Genomic DNA, 18,028 nt, shown 5'->3' with positions numbered 1-18,028 from the left:
TGCTTTCGAAAGCAAAATACCATGTCGAATTCCGTGCATAAAGCTTATCTTTATGGGGTTGTGGGAAGCCCCACTTTTACGACCAACGCACGACGATACCAACGCACGACCATGATAGAAACGGCAATGCTATTGGAAACGCCAGCTACCTCTCCTCTTTGTTCACTGTTTCAATCTTTATTCTATTCATTGATAATTACCATGTATTAAGAGGGACGTTTCCTGTTCTGTTATAGATCGTTTGCTGGGGAGAGAGTGGTGTTTTAAGTACCTCGGCTACTACATTTCTCTAGCAATCAGTAGACCAATAACTAATAATAATAACAATAATAAGTAGGGTATTACATTGTTGAGTAGTCATTGCGAGGAAAGGTTTCTGTAGTACCACCTGACCGCGTTGTAGGTGAAAAAGCAACGTAATTATGAGGTCTTTCTAAAATAGTTCGAAGTAAGGCAATAACAGAATTGGTGCAGGTTTCTTCGAAACCTTCTTGATGTACTAGGTCGACGCTTGGTCGACGCTTCAGTTTTAATTTGATGTAAAGCTGATGCAGCTGTAGCAGACAGGTAACGCCGGCTGGATTCTTCATCCTCTGGAAACTTTTTATATTGGTTCATTTCGTTTATTTCAATTCATTCAGTTCTTAAGAGGTAGTGGTGAGAAACAGTACAATGTCCATGAACCGTTAGTGCGTGCACAAGTCTTAAACGACAAATTTAAATGCGGAAGCGTTGAGAAGTTTAACAACGAAGATCGGCAAATTGTCCATTCATTGGCTGCCTTCGGGACGAATGAGTCAAGAAACAAACTCGTGGCGGAAAATTGCACGTCAATTTTCTGGCGGTCCAAGAGAAATAGCACTCCGGGATTTGCAAGTTGACGGTATTATTGGTATTTCACTCTGAAATTTATTTTTTGCCTACAAAGTATCTGCTTTCCGCTATAATGATCTATTTGATACTTTCGAAGTATAAATGACAATTGCAGTTGATGAAGTAGTAATTTCCGTAAGTGTTAGAATTAATTGCTGGAGAAACGTTGCGAACATTAGGTCGAAAAAAAAACTAACCAAAAGTAACTCTTTTTTTTTACGAAAGGACTTTTTTTGTCCTATTTGATGACATTGTGTTGTCATCATACACGAATATCTGTCGTCGCGACACGAATTCCTGTCGCACCGAGATAAAAATTCCGCCGCGCCAATCTGCGGTTACAACAAAACTGATATCATCGCAAAGGCGGCAATTATTGTCTTAAGCCTGACATCTTCTTATGACAGTACTAGTCTTCCTACGACAACAGACCCCATCATCGCAATAATACGGCAGGGTTATTGTAGACGCTGGATAATTTTCGATACTGGTGTATCGTTTCCAATTGGTATGTTTAGGACTAGGACCGTGGCTTCGGAGCCGGACGACCAGCTGAGGCTCTCAGAGGCGGACTCCACGTAGACGAACAGGCAGTACTACCACCTTTACACGGTCGCATCGGGGCTCCAACTGCCCCCGAATGCCGGCAGTGCAGCTCCAGTGCCAAACACGGGCACTGGAGCTGCACTGGGGCACCACGACGATGACGGCAACAGCGCGCACAGCGCCTAGATGTCACTATTGAAGGATATATTCCAAGTTCGCAGAATGACATGCGTGCACCGAACTTACCAACAGGTCGGTGTCACTACATTTCTCGGTGAACTCGAGGCCAGCCAGCTTCCATGTTCCGCGCTTGTTGACGATCACCGACTGAGGGCACAGGTTCCGGTGGATCAGCTTGCACGAATAGTGCAGAAATGACAGTGCCTCCGTCAGCTGCGTGAGCAAAAGAAAGAAAAGAAGCAAGTCTGACTGGCTGCATAACTGCTCAGAGCAATGACATTCCCCCGACTCCTGTACACCATGAATCCACGAATTTCACTGTAAATCCAATTCAACTAGTCCAATTTCGCAGTCTTATCTTCTGGACACGTTCACAGAATGACTCATGATGACAAGTCGTGACCGTAATTGAGAATGAGGAGGCATGGGACTCCTGATGATGACTCATCAGTCGGTCATCACAGATTGAGGGTGTAATAGACTCACGATAACGCATCAGTCTGTAATCTCAGATTGAGGGTGGATGGGACTCATGGTGATAAACCATGACTCTGGTATGAGAGATTTATGGAGCAAGAGACCTCATGATAATGACAGTTTGTCACGTAATGCCACCAGAAAAGCGGAGCAAAGCCTCATGATAACGATTCCAGTCTATCATCTGAGATTTTGGGGGTTAGAGAGTATCGATACTGAGTCATGTCTGCCCTAAGGGAATGACCAAGCAAAATAGTCATGACTTTGTGAGCAGATATTGAGGGGTGGGGGTAAGAGCGTTAGCCGTCCCTACAGTGGGTAACAGGAAGCGTGCCTTGGACCACCCGCGTGGAAAAAGAACAACTTGTTATTCCGAACAATATCACAGTTTCGACAATTCCGAATAATTTGAAGGGTAACTTGTTGGTCTTGTGCAGCAGCTCATTCGGCTAACTCTGCCACCTTTCTTTATTCGTATTAAACTTCCGTCTATTTCTGAGACCCGACGAAAATCAAGAGGTCACACCACCACAGTTATAGCACCTTCATCGTTATTGGTCAGACTGCATCGCTCGCGAAACGTCCAATATTGAGGTAACCCTGAAATCTCACCTCCGGCATGGCAGTAATGACAACAGTGAGAAATGACTACCCCTGTGGGTGCAAGACGTTGCCTCTTAACAAAGTATTCCACATGTAACTATCAGCGAGATGCTCAAATCAATTTGGATTTCGAAGCGAAATGATTTAGGCAGAGCACTGCTGGCTGACGTTTGCACTTAGTTATGGCCCCGGTTTGCATATTGTATCACAAGTAATTAAGTCAATGTGCGAGTCATATTACTGTCTCTTAATTATTATTTTTTCGTTCGATACCCATTGTATCCCGCTGCGTGCAACGTGCACACCGCTAAATTACACCTTGCCGCCTAAATAAGGCCTTGAAAGCTTGTTTCACTGCATAAAGGGTGCAACTAAGGAAAAGAGCGTGCTACAGGGAACGAGGGACTCGAAACGGGATCTCACTTGTCTAAAGTTGTTCGTGCGCGCTGGGCTTACGAAAACAGTTCGTTGCACCAACGATTTCACCATAGGAGTGTTCTGAAAGAGCGAAAGAACTTCTCCGAAACGAGGCTGTAGCCCAATCACTGCAGCGAGAGAAAAGAGGGGGACAAACAGACTGATTGAGTAGATGCAATTTCTGAAACGGCGTCTCTTCGTCCCGCTTTCGCGTCTCATTTAAACCTCATCTTGAGCGCGCTTGGCATGCCTTCCACGTCGATGAGTCGAGCACGTATCCAATTCTCCCTTTACATTCGAGCATTCTCTCGCAATCGCAAACTGATTACGCTCGGGCACGTCAGACGTCAAAGCACTAAAGAGAGCGGAGATGAAAACGAAAGCGTTCTTTTTTGCTTTCGTTTTCACTGAAATGTGGGAAAGGCGTCAGCAGCAGATGCGGTACTGTCACGCTACCATTGTGTTGACAATGCTGATACATGGAGCGACAGTTCGCGTTATTTCGTTACCTCCGTTATTTTTTCCGACGAGAATTGGTTTTCTGCGTTCCGTGAAATCGCTGACGGCACTTTCGCACGCACTCTAAGGTCGCGGAATCAATCATTTTGAACCCTTACCTATGCGGTCCGTTTCGCGTTAGACTTATTGAAGGTTGTCCTCTGCTTCTTGTAACTGTGTCCTTGAGCTGTCGTTTTTCTTACTGTTGAAGGTGTTGAGTTCTTGAGCACTATGACGCGCGTGCGATTCTATAGGTCCAGTGGCAGCATTACGAGGGCGACACATTGCAAGATCACTGGGCAACTGAGGCTAAGTGTCCTGTAGCACTGAACAGCAAGTTGACCTCCACTTTCAGGTAAACACCGAGCTGTCAACGGATACATCACAGCGATCTCAAAAATATACTCGTAAGAAACTTAGAGCGCAGCAAATTCGTGAGACGAGGAAAGTGACACGCAACACACGCTCACAACACACAACTGCGCTTTAAGGTTCTTACGAAACTAAAATACCAACCAGTCCACCACCTTTCCATCCTATTGCAATAATATAACTGCTATTGAAAGTAGGAACCTAACATTTGTTGTTGCTTGTGCGTAGGAGGACAGTCGTGAATTCATTGTTTTGTTGACAGTGCTGGCCAAATTCTTGCCCAGTGGGGCTGCGCGCCTAAGCCTCACCTAGGCTACGGGGCACCTCAACCACAGGGGGAAGAAGTTAATCAAAAAATACAGTTAGGCTACGATATGTGGTGAAAATGTAGACTTAATACGTGGAAGACAAGTGGCCAACCTCTTACCGATAAGCATGCCGCGTTCACAGTAACAATGTCTCGTTGCTCAGCTGTTTCTTTACCGATACTTGTTCGCGCGTATTTTTCATAAAGGCTAATTTTCTTGCTTGAAATTCTGCTCAGTTAGTCTCTCAATTACTTTGCTAAATTTCCCCCGTCGCGCGCAGAAACGAAGAGTGTTCAATATTTTAGTTTTTGTAACACACAAATGTTTAATCTTGGATGACAGAAATGAGTTCTACTTTGTTATACAGGGTGTTTTCAGCGAAAACTTTTAAATTTTTTAAAAGGTTTCCTGTGGCAGATAGCACACTTCAAGTTCATGAGCTGGTCTACTCGAAGATGCGGACATTACCTGCACAAGACATTGAAATGCATAATCGACTAATTAACAAAAATCCACTAATTGCAATTAACAAATTGTAGGCGCGGAGTTCGCAAGATGGATCCACTTGGAACGAATTCTCAGGGTGACACCAGTTTGAGATATTATTTGCCGAACTTTGCGAAGAAATGAATTGGCATTCTAGTTACGTTTGTGCTTCAATGCATAAATCGGCGTTTTGTTAAGACAGCGACTGGAACGCCAATGCATTTCTCAGCAAAGTTCGGGAATTAATATATCGAAACTCGTGTCATCCTGCGAATTCGTTCCAAGTGGATCCGGATCGCCTTGCGAAGTCCTGGGCTAGAATCAGTGAAATTTTAATAATTAGTCGAGTATGCGTTTGATTTTTTTTATGCAAGTAATGTCCGCCTCTTCGAGTGGACCAGCTCATGAACTATAATTGTGCTATCTCACACAGGCAACCTAAAATTTTTTGAAAGTGTTCGCTAAAAACACCCTGTATAACAAAATAGAACACATTTCTGTCGTCTAAGAGGAAACATATGCGTGTTCGAAAAACTAAAATAGTGAAACGTCCTTGATACTCGTACATTTTTTTGCTATTTTGAATTTCTCTGTAGGGCAACCTTAAGCTTGCAGTTAATGATCCCGCTCATAAGGCTGGTCGCAATAAACCGCACTCACGCCGTTTAATGGGATAATTATGCTTTAACTACGCTTTCCAAGCGCGTCCTCGATAATGAGAAAAGGCACCTCGTAATACTGCAGCTCATTCTATTGCGTTAAGAAAGAAATTTCGAATACGCATATATTTTGAGTTGTTTAACCGCAATGAATCAAACAGGGGTATACAAATACGTAGGGCTCGCCACAAGGCCAGTGTCGCGAACTGCTCTTTGCTCACGCTTAATACTTGAGCTCACTATTAAAGGGTGAATTTTCTCTTCTGTTTTGAGAGCAATTGCCATAGGCATTTCGTTTCGCTGTATCCTTAAACCGACAAAAACTGGTTGTCGCGTCGCTTCTTCTCTTTAGCGCACATCGTTGCAGCCCTACTTTACTTATTTTCTTCGTTCCTTCACTTCTTTCCTTGCTTCCTTCCTTCCAGGTCTCTTTCTTCCTTCCTTCTTTCTTTCTATCTATCTCTTTTCGCGATGCCAAGTGAAAGGTTCTGCCCGTGTAAATTGCTCGCCATCACGCGCGCGCATTCTCTTATTGTTCTCCATGCTTCTCACACTGCCGCTGTTCCACCGTTCAAGTCCTAATGTCTCAAAGTCGTAGTTCATAGCGCGCCTAAAAGCGTCTGAGGCCTTCGCTTTAAAATTTCGCCACCAGCACGCCCTTAAATTAAATTCCGCGAGTCGAGCAAAAGACAACCGCCCTGACGTACCAAGCAGCGCAGATTCCGAAAACAGGGAACCGTTCGCGAGGAACTAAAAGGAATCTAAAGAGAGGAGCTAAATAAATAAAAGAAAGCGACTGAAGAAACGACAGACAGTGAAAACTGGCGAATCGAAAGGCGTCGGCGAGGCCTCGGTCACGGGACGATCGCTCCTCCGCGCTCATTTAGGCAGTCTTCACTCGCCCGCAAAGCTTCAAGCGCGCCCCACCGTCTTTGAATAAAAGGTAACGACCAAGATGGCGCTTCCGGTCCATCGATTTTCATCGCTATTGTGCGCTGATCGAAGGAAACGGAGACCCATTGCTCAGCGGGAGGAACGGCGATACTGCGACGCGGTCGCATTCAGCGCGCGCAGGAACTCGCACTGTTCTTTCAAGTGAACTCTAAATGCGAAACTCTATATCATGCTGTACCGGTAGATCGGTCTACGTGATATTTGTCTGCGTTTACACGGGGGGAGAAAATGTGGCCTGTCAGCAGAGAACACGAAGAAGTGAGAATTGTATAGCCTAGATATACCTTCCTCACCACCCGATTCATGGCCAATCGCCCAGAGAGAGTTGCTGCGTTTCAGTAAGGAACAATAACGAGATACCATCCAAAATAGTATAGATGGTCCAACTACGCTCACAGAAATGACGGCGACTCAGCAACGACGATTTCGGTGGGAACGGTAGCAAGAAAGAGCGTAATGGTACATACATGGCACCGACGACAACGGCGCTACTGTGGTGACGTCATGATGGAAATGACGACAACAGTGAGTACGATGACGGCATAACGACGATGGTGGAGCGATGACTGCGAATACGATGACAATAAAAAAGACAGCAATGACGATGACGAATGCAATAATGACGATGATGAAGACAACGAATACGACGAGAACGTGATGACAAAAACTACGACCATGAAGACAATCGACGACTAAAATGACGACAACCATGAATACAACAATTACGATCACAACGACTAAGAAGACTACAAAAACGAGGAGAACGGCCACAACGAGAAAACAAGATTATGTTGAAAACTACGGCGATGATGGTAATGAATGACGACAACGATGACAAAGACAACGGTGACGAAGACGTCCGCGACGAAATTGGCGAAAGCGACCACAACGATGAAGGCAAGATCATGATGAAAACTACGACGACAAAAACAACAATGACAATTGTGATGAAGATAACGATGACAGAGACAAAGCAGACGAAGACGACGAAGAAGACGACCATAGCGACGCAGACAACTACGACTATAACAACGATGAGGACGAAGACAACGGCCATGAGAATGTGCTTGACACCTGACACATCGACGAGACGGGATCAAATTGTTGGGGGGAAATGGAGTCTTCTGGCTTCGCCTCCTTGTGGCATAGAAACATAACGATGATAATAAAGAAAATCACTTTAACATCTCTGCTTACAAAGAAACTACGCTTTGGTGGGCCTCGCTCGTGAACCGCGAGTCCGAACACTTCAGTGGGGACGCCACAAATTAACGCTGTAAACTAACGTGTTTGTGTCATTTTCATGCAGAAAACCTTTCCAACAGCCCTCCTTTATAATTATGGGCATTCTCTAGCACTCTATGAAGCTGTGCCAAACTGAATTTGAAGGAACCAATGGCGTGCCTGAATTCTGTCCTGCCTTTCCCATTTCCCAACACCTTTAGTGTAGAGTAGCCAACCAGGCTCAATATACTGTGAATATCTGTGGCATTTCTTTTAAATTTCGCTCATGTTCAAGCACAATGTAAACATTTTCGAGAAAAGAAATTACATTCGAGTGGTTTTAAGTCCCGGGAGCCCAATCGGTTATGAGTCGCGGCGTAATGGGGGACTCCGGATTAATTTTGTAAACCTGGCCTTTTTTAACGGGCATGTAAATCAAAATAAAGGAGCGTTGTTGCATTGCGCCGTCATCGAACTGCGGCCTCCGCAGCCGCCATCGAACCTGTGACCTCAAGCTCAGTAGCCCAACGCCATAGCCACTGGGTTACCATGGCGGGTAGTCCATGATAATATTCAGTGGCGATATTATCGGAGCGTGTGACATAGGGACGAGAAGGGCCGCGTGGGCGAGTAAACTAGGCAGTATAAGTAAACTAGCAGGCAGTATAAGTGGTCCGGGCCGAGGAACTCCAGCGACTGTGACAGTGGCGAGAAATGTGCCCGATTCGAAGGCAGTGAAAACAAATGGGCTTATCGTCAGCAGTGCGCCATTCAGATGGGTTGCGGAAACGTGGTGGGTAATAAGATGCGGTACCGGGCGGAATCGAAGAATCCGGGCGGGCATCAGGGCGATGGGCCGAGCAGACGGTGTGAAGACCCACGTTTGCGAACTCCTGGCGGACAACTGCCTGGATCAGGGAAACCGGGAGAGCAGGTGCATTGGTTGAGCTGGAGTCAAAGGCAGCCGGATAGGCGGCCTCAATCTCTCGCCGGACGATCCTGGTAACATCGCCAGTGTTGTAGGGGCGAGAAGCGTCAGCACCGGAAGATGGTAGACGGGCAACCTGCTGTTCGATACGTTGATTTTTGCGAGTTCCAGGCGGCGGCACTCTTTTATAACTGCATCCACCATCGCCACGTTGTTGAAAACAAGCAATCAGCAATGCCATTGAGAATGTGGGAAACCTTGTCTGGCTCAGTCATGTGAGCGTTAACTTTGCGGCATAGAGCCAAGACGTCTTGAATGTTCGCGACGTAGGGCTCTGCTGACGTCTGCACACGGCCGGATAACGCCTTCTTCACGGCAAATTGGAGACCGCAGGGGATGCCGAACAAGTCTCGGAGCTTTTGCTTAAGCGATTACCAACTGATGAGCTGATGTTCGTGTGTCCGAAACCAAACTCAAGGTTTGCCACCGAGGTAAAAGGCTACGTTGGCGAGCATGATATTAGGGTCCCACCGGTTATTGCGGCTGACGTGTTCCTACAGGCTGATCCAGTCCTCGACGTCTTCCCCATTTTTGCCCGAGAATACGCCAGGATCACGGGGAGCGGGGAGAGCGATGTAGGTCGTCGAAATGGCAGCAGGTGTCGGAGCCGGCTGAGTCGAGCTGTCGTCGCCGGGAGCCATGACGGAAGGCTCGACGTACCGTCCACTGCGAAGCTCCGTGACGAGGTGTACAGAGAACGTCAACCACCACCAGATATGTTACGAAGGAACACGCAGACGAGAAACTATATAGAAGTATATTTACAAACAAATACGCCACACTTGGCCAAGAGGCAACAGCCCGCGCTAGCCTCTAATCGTCGTCGTCGTCTTCGCACTGCTCACCTCTTCGTCATCGTAAATACTAGGCCGTAGCAATATTATGCAATTAAAAAAGAGACAACATCAATACTTGGATTAACTAATTCAGTATTGATTACATTCATCGCACTATAAAACAGCCCCTCCTCCTCCAGGTGAGTAAGCAAATCTACAAGTTCATGTGACGTTTCGTGATCTTGCACATAGTTTCAATGTGAGCTGCAAATGACATATACATAGACCTGATAGAGAATGTGTCCCGTTCAACACACAGTCAAAAAAAAAAAATGCTGCGTAGCATCCGTAGCGCGTGTGACAATCACGAAGCTGCACAGCGTGCAAAGCATAAAACCTTTAATATGAGGGTCGACAGTGATCTTGTAAACTTTCAGGAACCCAGCACGAGTAAGGCCTTATTCTGTCACCGCCTGTTTGGTTGACATTTCAGGCGAGAGAGAAAAAAATAAAGGAAACGAGCTCGTTTCTAAAGCCCCAGCGCGATCCTCGGCGTAATGGTGATGTACACCTGAGCAATTAGCGAAGACGAACTATTGCACTTAGCAACAGCACGCCAGAGCAAATTAGGTTCAAGCGTTGTTTACTGGCCCCTCTCCAGCTAAGGAACACCGGGATGTGATTAATTAACCGGCCCCACGAGCAGGTATGGCCCGTTGTTGCTCTTTAACTAACGTGACTACCGACTGGTGACAAAATTAACGACAGAATGCTTCCTCGCCGAGAAGAAGAGAAAGAAAAAAGACAACAACGATAACTTTCAATTAGCAATGGGCTCGAACTGTCTCATCCACAACGTGTTTTGTGCTAGTCACGTTATCGCAACAGCTATACACATCGTATAAGAACTTAATCTCGAACACATTCCAGAGAGTGTTTACACGTATTGCTTTGGCGATAGCAATCCCGGTAGCACCGAATTTCATCTTACCGAGTTTTTGACATAGTAGACGCGAGGGTTCGAGCCTCGCCGAAGCGCTGACTAAACGAGGAATACCAGGGCCTTACAGCACGAAATGTTTGAACGTCCCCACGTGCATGCGCCCTGAACAGCGCGGGTTACCGCCGGAGAAAACTCGGAACAGATCGGCGGCGGGGATAATCTAATATTCGCCGTCGTCGGCCCCCGTGTATACACACGTCGTTCTTTCTCTTGGGATCCTTCGCCTACGCCATCGCGGATTACCTGGCCAGGAAGGCATGTCGAGGGCCACCGTGGGATGCCAGTACCTCTTAGCACACCGCTACCGTCTAAAACGGAATCTGATTACACGCAGGCCCGGCACATCGAGATTGCACGACGCAAAGAGAGGGACCGCGGAACGAAAACACTGGCCGACTCTCGTTTCTACCTTGCTCGACGAGAACACGGCGCCCCAATTTCCAGCTCTTTGTGTGCTCGCGCTGGGCGCCGAGGCTTAGTAATCGCGCACCGTCGAGTGAGCTCGACCTTGGCGCTCATTATCGAGCACGCGCTGCTATAACCCGAAAGAAAGAGCGCGTTTGAGGATGGGACAAATGGCGAGACGAACGGCCGCCGGTCTCCGCTCAACGCGTTTCGCGCGCCCGGGTCCATCCCTCCCGGGCGAGGCGGGGCCGGTGCTGCCGTTCTTTTCCGTGCATGCATGACAATGAAGTTGTTGTTGCGAGCCCCTGAGTGCAATTAGATGAATGAAAGAAAGGAAAGGTGTGCCTTTGTTCCGTTCTCAGTCATGGCACTTTCCGGGACGAGCAGGGATTCAATGGAAGCGCGGTACGGGGACATAGAAGGAAGTGAAAGAGTGAGAGAGAGAAAAAAATATAAACGACCGTAATGGAGGTAGTACAAAGCCTGGTTCCGGGTCATTCGGTCGCAAGAATGAAAACGTCCCATTTCCCGCGCTCAGCGTGCGCGGTGGGGAAAGGTGCTGGGGCGAATGTAATTTCGAGTGAGAGCAATCGTCGGGGGAAAAAGAGGAACAAAAATGCATTTGGGGGAAAGTTTAGGCGACAGTGCGGCTCTGTGCAAGCGGAACAGCGCCTCAAAGTAATGCAAAGGAACGCCGTGGATCCATATCGACTAATAGAAAAGCGAGGAAGCACCTTTACTTCCATTGGGAGATGCCTGCTTTATTCGCCTGCTCCTGTTGTGGTTTAGATATGAGGACAGAGACGGTTGCAGCCGGAGGTCGTCTACACTTTTCAATCGATGAACTTTCAGGCGTACGCTTGTAGCACGTTGTGAAATACCAAAGCTTGCTGTAGCAGAGTAGATTAATCGGTGTTGAGACGCTTCTGCTGTTCATATGTAGTCGACGATGGAATACAATACAATACAATAAAATGTAGTATATTGCAATACAATACAATACAATATATGGAAGCAGTTGACAAACATGTACATAGGTTTACCTGTTCGTGCAAAATAAAAATCAACTCAGAGTAGAAATAAAAATAAAAATAAATAAAATAAAAATAAAGAAAAATAAACTCAGAGTTGTAGCCAAACGCAACAGAGTATCACTGCCGCTGGCTTTTATACCAAATTTGCAATTGAGTTTTTAAACCATCTTATTTATTTTTGATTGGTTTCACCCTGCTGTACCTCTTGAGATAGTGTGGGTTCGCTTCATTTTAATTCAGTTTTTTTTTGTTTTCATTCATGAGGAAACAAAAAGATGATGTCGTTATCACCCTGGTCGCCTGAATGCTTATATAATTTGATTGATTGATTTAAGGGGTTTAACATCACAAAGTTACACTGTGGCTGTGAGGCATTCCGTAGAGGATGCCCCCCGGATCACTGTCGACCACCTGGAGTTCTTTAATCTGTCTCTAAATTTAAGTGGACGAGCTTTATTCGCACTTGTCCTTCATTGAATGCGGCCGCATTAAAAAAAAAAAAACATAACCCTGTTGCCGTACTGCATCTTTCTTACAAAGACCCCATCTCTCACCTGTAAGAGTCCGTACTTGATCTCGATGTCCAGGAACTGATAGTCCCTGATCTCGTGTGGCAGGCACTGCGGCAGCCGATCTTCCAGGCAGTTGAGGATGTTGGCCAGGCTGCCCAGCACCGGTTCCGTGGCGAACGCCAGGGTTTCACTGCCGAAAAAATAAAAGAAGATAGGGCCAGTTACGGCGTTGAGAAAAGAACAAACAAATATTGCAATCACGTAGAGATTGAGAATCGTCCCGTAGATAACGAGGGTCTGGGATTAAATAAAAACTTCAATTACCACAGGGCAAACTGTGATAGCGCTAGTAAAATACATTCGAAGCTGCGCAAACAACTTCCACTTTGACAACTGCCGAACCGATTGGAATGAAATTTGTTACATTTAACAGAGAGAGTCAGGCTTTACCGAGTAGTGCAATCATAATCCTGATTTAGATTTTAAAGTTTTTATTAAAGAAGATGACCAAAAAACAGTAAATAAAAATATAGAATCAAGAAGTTTAAAACCAGATAACCCCGTAAAAAAAAAAGATATAGTAATGGTGTGATCGGCGCAGGAATTAGATTGTCAAAAGTGGACAAACACGATTTATTATGCCAGTTTGGAAAAAATGAACCTGTATTTACAAAAAAGAAGTTCTTGCCCCGGAGCTGTTGGCAAGAGCAGGTGGAGAGCGAATCGCGATGTTGGACATAATATTAGCGTAGGCCGTTGAAAAATGGCAAACAGCTTCCTTCATCGTGTGCACTGCTCACAAAACACGATACGACCGAAAAGGAAGTGTACATTACACTCGCTGCCCAAATCGCAAGATGAATACGCGCCAACTTGCTAAATTTTTAGTCCTAATGCCAAACAGGTCTTACGAATAAAAATATTTGTAAATCCTGCCCGTGTTTCGTAACATGAATGTTTACTAATCTGTTTCTCTTGTGTAACGCGTCTGAAAACACATGGCACACTACCACTGATTTGCATGGCGCTGATTGCAGTCGACTGGCGGAAGTCGTAGGCACTTGCACCGTAGTTACGCTAGGCTAACTTTACCGTATTTCTTTTAGGTATAGTACAGTTTCACGGGAGTTCACTTTGCATCAATGGACAAGTGGAGTCTCCGACACAATCTTCGGCATGTTGGTGGTCGTAGGCTATGGGAGGCTAATCATTTCCGCAGAAATAATTCTGATACGGCAAATAAACCTCAGGATAGAAGTTTGAAACCGAAAAAAAAAGAAAACGAAGTTGAGACAAATTCACGTACGCCGGCGTCACAAAGTTCACGGATTGTGTGATCTCAGATAAAGATGAATATTTCCTCAGCGTGGCCACTGGGCAGCCTGGTGTTTGGCATTCAAACCTGTGTTAGTAATGCAAACGAAGGAACACGCAGATCGACCGCAATGTTAGAATCTAATTGAACGCAAAGCTTGCTCGCTTGACTTAGCAAGGTAGCGGATGACGATCGCGACGTATCTTGCTTGTAGAGGTGGGAATGTTGATGATAGGTGTACGTGGAGGAGAAGCACCACACCCATGTAAATAAATCTGAGGCTTCTGTACGCCTTGGTACCAGTGGCACATACTCAATGTGTTAGATTGCACAAAAACGAGCGCGTACCCAGTGACAGACAATCAATATTGGCTCACAACCAGAGGTCAACAATGTCTATTAGACAAGAAGCGTTGCGTACATCAGCTGCAATCCCGCCCCTGCTCCCCTCTTCCGACTTGGGGTAGGGGCAGGCAAAGGACGCTTCGCTTTAATAATTTCGAATGGTTTTTCTGGCTACGCTAATAAACAGCTCGGAAATTCAACGTGTCCTCAGATCTTCCGACCCGTAAGCTTTTGACTCTCACTGCGCTACTACTGCACACCCACGGAGAAATTCGTTGCCTAACTCATGGGGCCCGCAGACACCCGGCTCCGCATCTTTCCCCACCGTACTTAGCGTGAATCTGTACTGACTGACGCAAGAAGGGAGATTCAAACTAGTTTGTTTTCGAACCACGTCACCAGCATTGGGATGCTTGTCGCTACTGATGAGACGTCACGCCAACGCACCATCTCTAAGCGAACAGTGCGTTAGCTTTGAGAGCCTGCGTGTGACGCGGGCATTACATCATTCGCGTTCGTATAGCGAGCAGCGCGCCCGTTTCAAGCGCTACCTGGCTGGCGGCCGCCGACGTCAGCGTATCGAGTGCCCCGCCCCGCACAAATGACGTGCCCCAAAATGAGCCAGAACACTTGCGCCAGCCGTCCCGCCAACGCAGTTTAGATATAACCGGCCCGCTGTTGGCTTCCGAAACTTACCGCCATTTCGCTAGGTGTTGTTTTGACATTCACTGTATTGTTACGCAGCGGCGAGCTGTTTCGCAAGTTTTCTTGCTTAGCACTTCCAGTTACGAACGCGCTGCTCCCACGAGCGCAACATTTGCCGCGTAGGCTGCCGTTACACAGCGTAACCTTTCGTGTCGATCTTAACGAAGCCCAGTGCAAAGATACCATTGTGTGCAAGCCGCCTACATGGCGATTTGTCAGCAAGGAAACTATACAAGTTGCGCAACTCTTACCGCAGCTGGTTTTGAATGACTTTACGGCCTCCTACGTTTCTCAGTGAGGCTATCTGTCAGAAGACGGGCAGCGGTGGAGTAGTTCCTACGGCGCTCTGCTGCTACGCACGAGGTGGTGCGTTCTGTGGCATGGTGGAACACACTGCGCTCCGAAGCAATACTGTGAACAAGGACTTGGAGAACTAGGACACTACACACACATAAAGGACACATACTGTGCTTCCTGTGTGCATAGTATCCTACTTCGTCACGTTGTTGTCCTTAGCATTGCTTCGAAGCGCAGTGTTAAACCCGGTGACTAAACCAACTGGCCCGTTACAACGCACTGTGGGACACATTCACCGGCTGCGGCGGCCGCACTTTAATGGAACCCAAATACACGAACACTCTTGTACTTATATTTGGTTATGGTAAAACAAAAATCCCAGGTTGTCAAAATTGTTTCAGGGCCGTCCCAGTTAAGACGTCCATCACAACCATCTCGGCATTCTTGGTACACTGAATCCCATATTACATATTTTTTAACGCAGAAACGGATGGAAAATTTGAAAGTTACAGAGAGAGAGAGAGAGAGAAAAAAAGCGCAGGTTTTGCAAACATAGATCACTTCGGCTGTCTCGCAACTGGTTTCGTTAAACTAAACAAAAAAGACTTCCAAAAGCACCATGGATAGGCGCCCGCCCGACAGGTGGTCAAACCACCTGTCGGTATTCGACCGATCGACGATCGCGGCGGGATCTGACTATAAAGCGCGATTTTTCATCTCAATCATAACCGCGAGAGGGCGCGAAGAGAAGGGAGAGACCGCTCCGACCAGTCCACCGTAAGAGCACACGAATCCCCGCGAATCCCATTTATCCTTTCGTTCATCTCGGCGGGCAAACTGCTTGTATCTACGGGGGCACGCATATAAAGATAATAAAAAAAGTAAAGAACGTTAGGTTGCAACAAATGGCATTACATCCCCCCGCGCAACATCGCCACCACAACATTTGCCAGTGTATGTGAATGTTCCCCGCGTGTGTGTTCGTGATTGTTTGTTTGCGTTATGTGTGTTTGTGTGCGAGAGTGTATGTGTTGGTATGTGTGCTCGTGACCATTAATGTACGTGCGCGCGCTTAGCACACGTGTCTGCCTGCGCGCGGGCATGGCGGGTGGAGAGAAAATGCCTCGCAATAACCTCGCGCGCGGTGAACCTCTTTTTTTTCGGTGGGAACGGAACGTCTGCTGCGCCGACCGACCGACCTTGTCCCGAAGTAGTTGTGCTATATTCGCTTCTAGATTCGTTTTTCATTTCCCCCCTTTTGCTTCTTCTTCCGCTTGCGCAGTCCTTACCTTCGCTCACTTATATATGTTTCTTTCTTCCTTTTCTTCTTTCGTTTCCATCCGGGTGCTTCTATCTCTGATGTTCGACGCAGAAAGCCCGAGAAGCGAGATTGAGAAATGGGTTTGCAAGTAAGACCCTCCCCCACCTCCAGCTCTTTCTCCAACCTCCCTCCTCACCTTCTTTTCTCACTCACTCTTCACTACCCTGCATTGGAGGCTGTACTCCCTAAAGCTTCCCAGGCTAAGACCACACGCCATCAGTATTCATACGTCGCTTTTCTTTCGTTTTTCAAACGAACGTTTCTTTCGAGTCGATTCCGATTAAAATCCAGCGCCGCCGGTGCGATCGTCTCCTTGGCCTTTGGGAACGTTTCGATCTGCGCACGTGTTCTAATCTAAATTTTGCCTCGGCACTCTGTAAAGACAAAGAAATATGGGAAGTGTTGCTCAACGCAATCCAACTTGCGCAATTTTATTTCGTGCTGAAGCGAGCGAATTGTGAAGTGGGGTATTTTATTTCTCGGTAATCCTATAATGGGGAATGAATCGAATCATCTGTTGAATAAAACATTCAAATACAGAATAAAGCGCGTTTCAACTGCGGTGTGCGAACATACCTAAGTATAGGCCAGGAGAAGAGAGAGAGAGAAAGAAAGGGAAAGAAAGGCAAGGAGGTTAGCCAGTGTAAATACCGGCTTGCTACCCTGTACTGGGGAAAGGGGTAAAGGGAATGAAAGGTGATAGAAGAAACAAAAAAATTAAAAAAAATATAAAAAATAAAATAAATAAATAAATTGAATTAAAATTCGCGCAATAACGCGACCCTACGCGCTACAACGTTCAAAGCCGGTCGCACAATTCACAAGCTCTTAAGAACTTCAGCAGAGCCCTTAAGGACTTGAGTGCCGAAGCCCGTCTAGACCAGTGTCCTAAAGCTTTTTCCTCTGTGAAGGGGCGATTGTCCAGTTTTTCAAGCGCAGTCGCGAGCGCTTTTCTTGCCACATTGTAGCGGGGACAGTCACAGAGGAGGTGCTTGATTGTCTCCTCGCAGCCACAGTTGTTGCAAGCAGGGCTGTCGGCCATTCCAATGCGGAAGGAATAGGCGTTCGTGAATGCCACGCCGAGCCACAGGCGGCACAGAAGTGTTGCTTCCGCTCGTGGTAACCCTGGTGGAAGACGGAGTTGCAGACGTAGATCCAATCTGTGAAGGCGTGCGTTGCTGAAGTCACTGGTGTTCCACAGAGTTTGCGTAAGCTCGCGTGTGAGGGAACGAAGTTTTGTGGCTGCGTCTGTTGTCGACAGTGGTATCGATACAATAGGAGCACCATCGTGGGCCGATCGGGCAGCGTCATCCGCACTGTGATTTCCCGAAATTGCGCAGTGACCCGTTATCCACTGGTAGATGATGTTGTGGCCCTTGTCGGTTGCGTGATGGTGAAGTAGTCGGATGTCTGCGACTAATTGTGCGTTAGGTCCGTGGTTGAAAGGGGACAGCAGGCACTGGATAGCTGCCTTCGAGTCACAAAAGATGGACCATGACTGTGATGATTTGGGACCAATAATTTCCAGAGCAGCACGGATAGCTGCGAGTTCTGCAGCCGTCGATGATGTAATGTGAGACATCTTGAATTGGATGGTGACAGATTTCACGGGAATTACCACTGCTCCGGCTGAACTTTTGGAGGAGACAGAACCGTCCGTGTAAACGTGGGTGCGTTCTCTGTGCTTTTAATGCATGAATGAAAGCACGGTTTGTTTGAGGGCGAATGAC

General features: G+C 46.8%; 1 protein-coding gene across 4 annotated transcripts in view; it reads right to left on the bottom strand.

Moving 5' to 3' along the window:
- Positions 1–18,028, bottom strand: part of LOC119430955 (SCY1-like protein 2) — a 433,350-nt gene that overhangs the window by 79,019 nt on the left and 336,303 nt on the right. For all 4 annotated transcript variants that reach the window (XM_049657735.1, XM_049657737.1, XM_049657738.1 and 1 more), the window contains 2 exons: positions 12,358–12,505; positions 1,666–1,812 (listed from right to left, as the gene is read on the bottom strand). In XM_049657735.1, coding sequence (XP_049513692.1) covers positions 1,666–1,812; positions 12,358–12,505 — 295 coding nt within the window. The remainder of the gene's footprint in view (positions 1–1,665; positions 1,813–12,357; positions 12,506–18,028) is intronic.

The sequence above is a fragment of the Dermacentor silvarum genome, chromosome 10 (assembly GCF_013339745.2).
Source record: "Dermacentor silvarum isolate Dsil-2018 chromosome 10, BIME_Dsil_1.4, whole genome shotgun sequence".
NCBI lineage: Eukaryota > Metazoa > Arthropoda > Arachnida > Ixodida > Ixodidae > Dermacentor > Dermacentor silvarum.
Note: the sequence above shows the minus strand (reverse complement) of the source record. Positions and strands in the feature narration are given on the sequence as shown.